General features: G+C 59.8%; 1 protein-coding gene across 1 annotated transcript; it reads right to left on the bottom strand.

The window, feature by feature from the left end:
* Window positions 1-291: 291 nt before the first annotated feature.
* PPP1R1B (protein phosphatase 1 regulatory inhibitor subunit 1B) lies at window positions 292-8,544 on the bottom strand. Its single transcript, XM_022558233.3, has 7 exons — window positions 8,434-8,544; window positions 6,712-6,772; window positions 6,404-6,426; window positions 5,873-5,948; window positions 2,546-2,743; window positions 1,156-1,275; window positions 292-1,063 (listed from the first exon to the last, which is right to left on the bottom strand). Exons 1-7 carry the CDS (start codon window positions 8,512-8,514, stop codon window positions 1,014-1,016), a joined length of 609 nt encoding a protein of 202 aa, XP_022413941.1. The 5' UTR covers window positions 8,515-8,544; the 3' UTR covers window positions 292-1,013.
* Window positions 8,545-10,960: the final 2,416 nt, after the last annotated feature.

The raw sequence follows: 10,960 nt of genomic DNA, 5'->3' as shown, positions 1-10,960 counted from the left end.
GCTGGGGGACAGGCCCTTTGGAGGAATCCAGTTACTCTTAAAGGACTCTTCTTTCCCCCTCTGCCTCTTTCAGCCATCCTCAGCAGGATCTAGAACTCCTGTGGTCCTTCCCAAGAGGGCTCGGAGCTTGTCAGCAGTCAAGTCTCCAAACTAGAGGACTGGACACTAGGGTCGAGGACCTGACCCTTGGATGACCACCACAGGGTTAACAGGGAAACCTGTTACCTCCTCCCTCTCCTTTCCCCCTGAAAGAGAAGTCTCAGCAGTTATTTACAAAGATTTATTACAGCATGGGAGCGGTTCAGTCCTGGAGTCAGGGAAGGAGGGAAGGGGGCAGAGCAGCTGGAGGACAAGGAGAGCCTGGCTCCCCCACCATGTGCCCCCCTAAGGACTTATACTAGGCGGCATTCCTGGCATCAAAGCACAAACAAAATGCAACAAAGCAGCCTCTGCCAGTCCATCTTCCAGGCACCCAGGCTGGGGAGCAGTTGATAAGGGGAAGAGTTCCAAAATGTTGAGGCTGTGGAAAGGATGCCTGAATCCTGGGCCCTGGTAGAAGCCAGTGAGAGGGGTGGTGACTTGGAATTCCCCAGGGGATGGAGAAGGATCTGTGGGCACTTAAAGTTCTCAGTACCCTCTTTCCCCAGATCTTAGGGTCCTGCCCTGTGGGTTTCCTGTGCCCAGGGGAGAGGGTCTGGGGAGTAGACTTGTGAAGGATGAACCTTTGTCCCCCATTTACTGGATTTCCCAATGCAAGCTCTCTCACATCCCACCACCCACTGGGTGAATGGGGGAATGACTGGCAGGGGTAGGCATCAGGCAGCAAGTGCCCAGGGACTCTGGGCATCAGCCAAAGGTGGGCAGACAAGCAAACACAGACCAGCCCTAGTCTTCTAAGTCAGAAGCCGCAGCCCTAGCAAGTGAGGGGAAGGGTACAAAATAGGGTGGGGACAGAGTGGGTTTCTGGGGAACAGCAATGCCCTCGCCACTTCTGGGAGATGCAGGGCTGGTGCCTATGTGCCAGGTTCAGGGTGAGCAGGGCGCTGTGGCTCCTCCCCAGGTTCTGCAAGGCAAGCAGATGGACTTAGGGTCTGGCCACGCCCACCAATATCCCAGCCCCGCCTCCCCAGCCCCACCCCACCCCCCAAACCTCACCATTTAATGCCGGATCTTCCACTTGGTCCTCAGAGCTTCCGTCTCTCTGGGGCTCATCCAGAGGAGGCGGACGCTCCCAGGGACCCTCCAGACCTTGACCAAAAGTAGTCTTCTGCCCAGCTGGGGACGGGAAAGAAGGGATAAAAGCACAGGCTCTGAGTATCCATCTGGCTGTCCTGGAACAGGAGCCGAGTCTCTCAGCCGGCTGTGGCTAAGCCTTCGGAGGGTATCGTGGTATAGTGGAGAGAGCACTGGACTAAGACAGCTCTTGCAATGACTAGCCATATGACTTAGATAGGTCCGTTGTTACCTCTTTGAAGGGGATGGTAAGAGGGAAATTGTGTAGACTGCCTTACATAAGATAATAGTTAATACCCTGCAGCCCAGCGCCGGCACTTAGGAGCTGCTCCAAGATTGGTCATCCTGTCATTTGACTCACTGCCCTGCTGCTTTCCTAAGGGAACAGTCTCCTCTCACCTCCTCTTCACCTGTTCCAGCTGGAGATTTTGCTCCCATGATCGATGCCCCCGCTGCCAAGGCAGAGAGGAGGCCCACGCCATTTTGGGGGGAGGTGCAAGGGATGGACACTTCAAGCAGGAGTGGTTGGCTAGTTTTCATCTCCATAAATAATGGCACCAAAACGTTTAAGGTGCACTGGGAGGGATAGATGTGGATGGCCTGGGCCTAGAAAGAACAGTCCTGGGAGGGCTGAGATCTTCCTGCCTAGGAATTCTCTGGGCCTTGGGACTCCCTGTGGAGATTTGGGGATTTGGGGTCTCTAGCTCTGAGGCCCTCTGTGTAGGTTTCATGCCCTCCCTGGCCCCTCTCTTCCAGGCAGCTGGGGTTGGAGCTGCAGCCAACGCAGTTGGTTCTTGAATCCTACATTCTCCATCTAGACACTAGAGGGCACCCTCTCACCTCCAGCCTAGGAAATACAAAAGGGGAAAAGAGCCACAGGTTCCTGGAGAGGACTTATCGACCAGCCCTGTGCCCCCCAGCAGAGACCACATCCTGTGTTCAGAAATGCAGGTGATGGGGCACTGGATACTCTTAGCCCACTATCCCCCATCTCCTTGCACCTCCCAACTGCCGTGGATGGGAAGTCCTTTCTTGGGTCTAGCCTCAAACCTCAGGTGGCCTTGCCTTAATTCTTAGGGAAGAGAGGAATTATTGGAGGAAACCTGATTGGGAGAAGGACTGAGTCAAGGATGGGAACAGCCCAGGTGTCAGGTAAGGCTGAGTGCAAGGCATCCTGTGGGATGAGAGAGTGGGGAGGCCCTTTACATGTGTGAGAAACTGTGAACCGGGAGGGGGTGTTCCAGGACACTCAGGGAGGATCCCACCTAATCTGTGGTGGTGGAACCCAGGCTTCACAGCCCGTTCAGCTTACCAGACCCCCTGCCGCCCTTCAGGATTTCAGCCTGGCTGTCCTCGTCCTCCTCCTCTTCTTCGTCCTCCTCCTCCTCGTCCTCCTCTCTTGGGTAGCCCAGCTCCCGCAGCTCCCCCAGCTCATCCTCCTCCTCTGAGGCCTGGTTCTCACCCAGGTTGCTGATGGACTGCAGGTGAGACTCAGCAATGCGCTGCACAGCTGGCACAGGGGGACCGGGAAGGCAGGGCTCAGCCAGGCCCAAGAAGCGGGAGAGGCATGTGGCCCAGTCCCCAGCCTCCTTCCTGTGGGCCTGGGGCAGAGCTAATCCCCCACAGGGGTCTAGTTCAAAAGCTAAAAGCTGCAGGTCAGCCTGCTGGGGGCCAGACCAGGGCAGAAGCAGCAGGGGGTAGCCTCTTGATCACGTCTGGCTCCTAAGCTGTCCAAAGGTGCTGCTCTCCCAGAGGCTGGCACCAGGCAGCTCCTGCCAAGCCGGACAAGACCAGGCGGGTACAGCAACAGCTTAACATTCCCTGGCTGGGGAGCTTGTCCACCAGCTACAGCCCCTGGAGAAGGCACAGGGCCCGTGGGCCAGGCCCTGGGGGATGTGTCCCTTTCAATTTCTAGGGGAGTGCCCAGCCTGCTTAGGGCTCACTGCTACCCCGATCCTGCCCACCACCCCATGCTGGGCTTGGTCCCCACTCCCCGGCACTGCCCCATCGTAGATGCTACTCCACACACCCCTGCCCTAGGCTCTAAGAGGTAGGAACAGTTCTGAGGCTGAGGACATAATAGTCTGCAGCCAGTGAAGTCCGTGCCTGGGGATGCGGCGTGCTCAGACGCGGCCCCCACAATCTTGACCCACATCCCCAAGCTTCAGCTCCCTCTGCGGTGACCTAGAAAGCAGTGAACGCCACCCACCCCCCCAACGCCACCAAGGCCTGCTGGGATAGGACCTAGCAAGGGAACAGTGTGGGCAGCTGGAGAGAAGTTTCTAAAAGATGGAAAGGACTAGGGGGTTAGGAGAAAGGGGCCAGGGCTGGGGGACTCTGGGAGAACGGCAGGGGTTGGGGGACCCTGGGAGGAGTGGCTGGGACAGAGGCAGCAGGGGGGCCAGGAGCTGGTGGGATTTTAGAGCATTTGGGTCACTAAAGTCAAGGCCCAGAGACCAGGTGCTGACGAGCTGGGCCCTGCAGTTGCTGCAGCTCCTCCTTGCTCCGCAGGCAGCCCCTCCCCTCAGAAAGCCCAGAGGGGGCAGATCCAGGCTGGAAACCTCCAGTGTAGGGAGCAGGGCACCGCTCTCCTGCCAACTCAGGGCCAGGCACAGAGGGTGCATTGTGCCTGCCCGCTGCCCTGCCTTGCCCCGAGCTCCACCCGGTGCCTCCTGCTGGCTCTGGGCAAGCTACCCAGGCAATAAAAGTGCGATAAATTATCCCGCCCTGTCCTTGGGGAAAGCTTCACCTTGAGGCAAGTGTGAGAGCTCGGCCTTGAAGACCCCCCTCAAGCCAAGACTCAGTGTCCACCCTTCCTTGGGGGCCCTGAGCTTCTCCACCTACAAGCCCCCCACCCTGCCAGATGCTTTCCCTGCCCAGAAAGGAGTCAAAGCCTATAACACAGTGCCCTGCAGGTTCAGAAGGGTCCTCTGAGCGTTGGGGAAGGGAGGAAGGGAGGAGAGGAGGTGGCAGCTCGAGCAGCCGGGGGCGGAGAGTTCAGTTCTTCAGTTCGTGAGCCACAGCATCAACAATAGGTGTGCGCAGCCCTGTGCTGGCGCCCCGTGAGCCTCCCGCGTGCCTCGCCTGCCTCGTGCCTCGCAGGGCTCTCTGGGGTCTCCCCCTCATCCTCCCAACTGTCTCCTAATCCCTCTGTCTCCAGCTCTGGGAACCTGAGTTCCCCCGACCCAAGAGGCCCTTTTTAAGCTCCAAGGTCCCCAGCACAGCCCCCGCACCCCTCTCCTGGCCCCTTTCCACCGCCCTGCCTCTCCCCACTCAGACCCTCCTTAAGTTGCAGCCCAAAGGGGCCACGGGGGCAGGGGCACATTTCTGGCATCTTTTTCACCCCAGCCCTCTGCCCCTCGCTCACAATCAAGAGTCCAAGGGTGGTTCTTCCCTCTCACACGCACTTGCCCCCAGCCCAGCCCAGGATGGGGAGGAGATAGATTTCTCATATTCTCTCCTGAGAAGATGCCACCTCCTCCCTCATGCCTGCTTCAGGGGCTGGCCTTCCCCACATCCCAACAGGTAGAAAGGCCTTCCAAAAGATGAACCCACTGCCCGCTTGCTGTCCCTGCCTCGTCCTGTCCTTGAGGAAGAGAAAGGGCTCCTGCCCTTCTGGACTCTCCTCCCAGTCTCTCTGCTCCCAACCTTGGCTGGCAGGCTGACAGGTGCACCTGTTGACTTGGCCGTTCACTGGGAAATCATTAAACCCACCCCAGAGGGAGCTCTCCGCACACCCTTCTGGTTCCCTCCCTCCCAGCCTCCGTGGGAGGAGGGGCTGGCCAGGCAGGAAGAGCCTCAGGTGGGAGCTGAGGTGGGTGTAGGAAGGCATCCTAAGGCTTAGCTGGGAAGAGACCCTCCTCACACCCCCACCTGTGCCACCTTCTCCTCCAGGTGTATCTCCCCCAGCTCCCCCCTGGAAGCCAAGTCTCCAGGCCGGCCCTGAAGACCCCTGTGATTTCACACCAGCTTCCCTTTGCACACCTTCCTCCCTCTCCCTGGAATGCCCCTCCATGCCTGGCCTGCCTGTTGAATTCTTATTCAGCCTTCCCATCCAAGCTTAAACACCCTCTCCTCTGTAACTCTCCCTGACTCTTTGAGGTGAAGGGCCCCAGGAGGGCTGAGGACAAATCTTACTCTTATTTTTGCCCAGCACCCACCAGGGGGGCCTGGCATACACTAGGTGTTTGATAAGTGAGTACTATAGGAATGACTTGCCTTTTGGTATAGAAAGGAGAAGCAGGAACATCGGTGTGCAGACCTGTGCAAATGGCACGGGAATGGGAGAGGAGAGCAAGGGGTGCAGCCCAAAGAAGGTGCCCTTCGGGGAGAAGGAGGGGGAGGTGGTCCAGTGCATGCTTGCAAAGGAGGTGCAGAGCCGATGCCTACTTGTTACGTACCTCTTTTCTTTCAACCCCACAACCTAATTTTAAGACCCATGCCACCCTTTTCAGCCCCTGGGCTGCTTCTTTTTACAAGGCCAAATTAAGAAAGAATTGGTCTCTAAGTAGGGCTTGGGGTGGGTACACAAGACTATCCATCCCCACCAACAAAAGCTCAACATGTCACACACACACCCAATGTCAGCCCAGTTGCAGGGGTCAAGGGGACAGCCCAACTGATGAGTGGGAGACAGTACCTTTCAGCGAGGGGGGTGTGTAGGCACAGGGGTTGGGTCTCTTCGACTTGAGGTGGTGCCCCTCTCCTGAGGCTCTCTGCTGGGGAAGTGCCAGGTTAAATGGGCTTACAGAGGCCCCTTTCCTTCACCCTCCCTCCATTCTATCCCACCAAGGCAACCCAGGCAGACTGGTCTAGCCTCTGTTCTCAGGTCCAGGCCCAGGCACTGCTGCCCCTCGGGTCCTGCACCTCCTGCACCGAGGCTGAGGCTAACTGGTGGCTTTGGGAGGGACTCCATAGCCATGGCCTGGCTCAGATCAGGACCCTGCGTTCTGGAGGCCCAGCCTGAGTCTGAGCAGAGGAAAGACAAGGGCAGAGGAAAGACAAGGGCAGGGTGTTGGCGGCACCCTGGCACCAGGCACTCTCACTGAGGTGCCAATTGATATGCTAATGTCCTCCTGGGTGGCACCGTGTGTTAGCTGGGAAGTAATCCCCTCCAGCCCATCACAAAGGGCCCTGGCATCCCTCCTTCCAGCTGCCCCTGGAAACTCACCTGGTGGGGTGAGGCCTCCTCCTCTGAGGGAGGCCACCAGTGAACCGAGCCAGGAAGAAGAGAGAAGAGGGAGAGAGAGAAGAGAGAAAGAATCTGAATTACTTTCCCCAAAGGCTCAGTCTCTGTGCCCTTTCCCTCCTGGTGTTGGGAGGTGCCTGGTCAATAAATGAACCCAATGGAGTTGGGCTCCCAGACCTTAACCCCCCCATCTTCTGCTCAGTCTCCTACTCATGGGACTTTGGCAGGGGCCCCAAGAAGGCATCAGGGTTAGGAAGGGGCCAGCACTAGGGGGCAGGGTAGGGGCCCACCTGGCGAGGAGTGCTCTGAGAGCCGAAACAGCATGGCAGGGGTTGGTCTCCTGCGCCGGATCTAAGAAGATAGAGAAAGAGATGGGGAGGAGGAGGGGCAGGACAGACACCTGCAGCCCACTCCCCACCCCCTACCCAGGCAGCAGGGAACAAACAGTGCTTTGGAGTCCCCAGGGAACCTTTGAATCAAAGCCTGTCAGAGCTGTAAGGAACTCCATAGCTCACCCAACCCCCTCATTTTACCAAGGTGAAACCCAAGGCTCAGAGAGGTTCAGCAAAGAGCTCAGAGTCACACAGCATGCCAAGGCAGGGAAGGGACAAGAAAAATGCATCACTGGCTCCCAGCTGACGCCCATCCCACTCCATGGCTACTCCAGAACTGCCACCTCCCTTTCTGCCTTCCCCTACCAAGGCCCTTCCTCTCTCATTTTTGAAGACATCAGACCTCAGGACCTGAAGCTGGCTGTGGAAGATGCCCCATGGGCCATGGCACCCACATGGCCCTGCCTACCTAAGGTCAGCTCAAAGGCTCCAGGGAAAGTGGATCCAGTTGCAGAGGGAGGCTGAGCCTGGTACTGCAGGCACCTCCAACCTCACACTGAGGCTCAGGTGTGGGTCTGACCCTCAGACCCACAGGGGCCTGGGTGTGGTCTCTGGGGGCCTGGCTCTGGGTCCCTCTAGCAGTATCTCTCAGGCTGCAGAACTCTTCACCCAGTCCTCATAAAAAACAAAAAGTTGCCCTCCTTGGTACATGAGCCAAGCTGCACCGGGGGGTGGGGGGCGCACTGAGCACTCCTAGTGACTCCCCCGCCTTCCCCCCAGCTTGGCAATCAGACCAACTGTCAGTTAATTAGGTCCCCTCTGAGCTCCAGGGAAATGCACAAAGAGAACCAGGTGAATTAAGCTGAAACCGCCGCCTCCCTCTGCCAAGCTCCCAACGCTGCCCTCCAGACCAAAAGCTGCTTGGGCCGGGGACCCAACCCGCCCCCATGGCCGCCTAGCTCTCCTCAAAATGACTTGGCTCCACTCTCACTGCGCTGTGGGGTGCCAGCTCCATCTCAGCAACAAGTGAATGGCTAAGTTGCGGGGTGTGGGGCAGAACCCTCTTCTCTCCCTCCGTCACATCCCACCCCCCACCCCCACCTCAAGCCGTTGGAGGCCTCCAGTCCCCAGAAAGGCTGTCCAGAGAACTCAGTTGTCTGTGGGAGGACTTCTGGCTTCTGTGATGACTGGTCATCATCCCCCCCACCCTTGTTGCCATGTTGTGGCTCTGTCTAGAGGTCAGAACAAGGTTCTGGCGACCCCAGCCCAGGCACGCAGGGTGGAACTAGACAGAAAGCCAGAGCGTGGGGCAGCTGGGCGGAGGCCTGCTCTGTGTAATAGGTCAGTGTACCATGTTTCTCACATCTGAGCGGCACCAGTGGTCCGCGTGGGAGTTTAGGGAAGGAGGACACTGTGCAGGGTCCGGAGGACCGTCTGCCCTCCCTGGGGCCGCCCGGGATTCTCCCGCCCCGGGATCAGGACCGAGGCCCCGGGGGGAAAAGTTGCACGAGTCTCCAGCGAACTTCACGCGCTGCCCCACGTCCCCGCCGCGTCCGAGGCGGGCCCGGGACTCCTTCGCCCCCGTCTCCCGGGCCAGTTCAGACCCCGGAGCGCAGAGGAGCCCGGGTGTTTAGCGGGGGTGAGGGGGGCGCCGCCGGGGCTGGGGCGCAGCCCCCTTACCATCTCCACCTGGCGGGGGTCGAGCTGGCTGGGGGGCGCGGGCACGGAGAACTGGATCTTCTTGCGGTCCTTGGGGTCCATGGCGGGCGGGTGGTCGGTGGGCGGGGCGCGCGCCGCGGGGTCCGGGGCTGCGGTCCAGGCGCGCTGCTCAGGGCGCCGCGGCGACAGCGGGCCGAGTGCGGCGGGGAGGAGCAGGAGGGCTGTTCACGCACAGATAAAAATACCGCGCCGGCGAGGGGAGGGGGCGCGGGGGCGGGGGGCGGCCGCCTGCTCGCCTACCCCGCCGGGCTCCGGGGCTCGCCCGTGCCTCGGTGCCTTCGCGCCCGCACCCCGGGCTCCCCGGCTCGCGGGTCTGGGTCCCTGTCTCTCCCCTCCTTCCCTCGCTCTCTCTCAGTGTCTCTCCGCCCTTCCTCTAGCTCCCTTGCTCCCTCTCCGCATGTCTGTCTCTGTCTCTGCCTCTGCCTCGCTCCGTCTCTCCGGGTCTCACCCTCCGGCCCCAGCCTTGGGGTGCCCAGCCCGTCCCCTCAGCCTGGGACTGGCGCCCGGGAGCTTGGTGGGAGGACTCAGGAGACAGGGGCCAATGAGCGCCGAGGAGCGTGTTCTCCCGGGGCCGGGAGGAGGGCGGGGAGTGTGAGCCAGGACGCGGGGAGCGGGCTGGGGGCCCCCTGCCGTCTCCCCAGAACTTGAAGCTGCATTATTGATGGAGTCCAGCAGGGAGGATAATGCGGGCAGGCCGAGGGGAGAGCAGCAGCGGGGACTCTGGCTTTAACCCCTTCCTGGTGTGGATACTTGGAGTTTCACGGGGAGGCCTGTGAGGTCGTGGAGAGAATACCACCAGCCTGCCACGCTGTGAATGGGGGTGTCCTAGAAAGCGAGTGTGCGTGGAGCGGGTTGTGCGTGGGAGGACACGTGTCAGTCATCATGGCAGGGAGTGTGTGAAAGTGAGTGCCAGGGGCCCTGTAGTGCCTATAGCTAGGGAGTGTGTGTGTGTGTGTGTGTGTGTGTGTGTGTGGGGTGGGGGGGTGTCGGTGTGGTGAGAGTGTGTGCGAGTCTATGTGAGTAAGTGTGTCAGAGTGTCAAGGATGCGGGTGTGAGTGGCAGGGTGTGGGAAGACTGTGTGTGTGCGGGGGAGGGGGTGAGGTGGGGGAGGATGTCAGAGGCTGTCAAGGTGATGGGCAGGCTGTGCCAGCTTGTGGGGGGGTGGGGGTGGGTGGGTACTGTATCCACAGCTCCAGCCTGTACAGTAGAAGGGGATGAGGCTGTGATCCTGGGAGCACTCCCGTGGGGGGCGGGGAATGTGTCCCTGCCGTGAAGTATCCTGGATTCAAGTGCCTCCCCAGATCTAACGTGGGGGAGACAGAACCAGCCTGGGGGAGATAGAGTTGGGGGTGTTGGGGGCCAGCCTGTACCAGTACACGTGCCATCACGTGTGTGAGTTTGGTGCAGGAATAGAGCAGGGGGGAGAGGTGTGTGTGTGCTCGCTTCTGAGGTGTGAACCTCTCTCTCTGCAGAGGCGTTTGTGTGTGTCTCTGGAGGGGAGAAAGGGGAGGAGATGGCCCTGTGGTTTGGAGTGTCCCTGTTTATCTGTCCAGGTCCTGGGTATCTTTGCAGGAACTGGTGTTTCCCTCTGTGGGCCTAGGGGCGAGGGACTGAATGCCCCTCTGCGGTGACGAGAGGGTGTGTGTGTAGACGTGTACATAGGCATGTGTCTTCTTGGGGCTCTGTTTGTGTTGGCTCTCTTTTCTCCTGGTCACCCTCGGGCCTGGAACAGTCAGGCGTCCCCCTCCCCCCACCCAGCAACTTTTCCACTCCCAGCCCCAGTGTGCTGGGTCCTTGGCAGAGCGAGAAGGAGCAAGAGGCCAGAGGAATCTTGTGAAAATGGGGTCAGGGGCACAATGCAGTGCCCCAGAGTCAGCGCTCACTCTGGGGGTGAGGAGAGGGTAGCAGGAGGGCAGAGCTTTGCCCATGGGCACTGGAAGCCCTGGCTGCTCAGTGCCACTCCCCCCAACCCCCAGGCCTGGCTCAAGTCCCGCTGTGTTTGTTGACTTTTATGCTTGTGGGGAAACAGCCAGATGCCAGGTTGCTGGCCCAGGGGTGTGGGCATCTCTGGCAGCCCCTGGATTGGCCCAGACCCCTCCTTCAGCTGGGTTACGGTGGGGGGCGGTAACGACCAATTTGGCACTGTACATGAGGAGGTCCTGGGAGTCGGAAGGGGCACAGGAAAGGCATGGCTCAGGCAGTAACCTGAGTGGCCACTGGGCTAAGATGAGGCTGAAAGGCCTGTGGCTTCCAGTGCTGGGGAGGTGGGAAGGTCCTGGTTGGGATGAAGGGGACAGAGGACAGCTGGATGGGTAATGAGAGGACAGGGACAAGGAGGCATCACTACCAGTGGAACCTCACAGCCCATCCGAGCTGAGAGGGCCTTGGGGAACACAGCGGCTGAGGCTCCTTTGACCAGGGAGGCTTGTTCATAGAGCTTCTGCCAAAAGGATTGGAGCTCTGGGTGGCCCAGGAAAAGTTCCCCTGA

The sequence above is a fragment of the Delphinapterus leucas genome, chromosome 19 (assembly GCF_059928025.1).
Source record: "Delphinapterus leucas isolate spDelLeu-1000000601 "Yukka" chromosome 19, BTC_Dleu_Yukka2, whole genome shotgun sequence".
NCBI classification, from domain to species: domain Eukaryota; kingdom Metazoa; phylum Chordata; class Mammalia; order Artiodactyla; family Monodontidae; genus Delphinapterus; species Delphinapterus leucas.
This window is presented reverse-complemented; position numbering and strand designations above follow the sequence as displayed.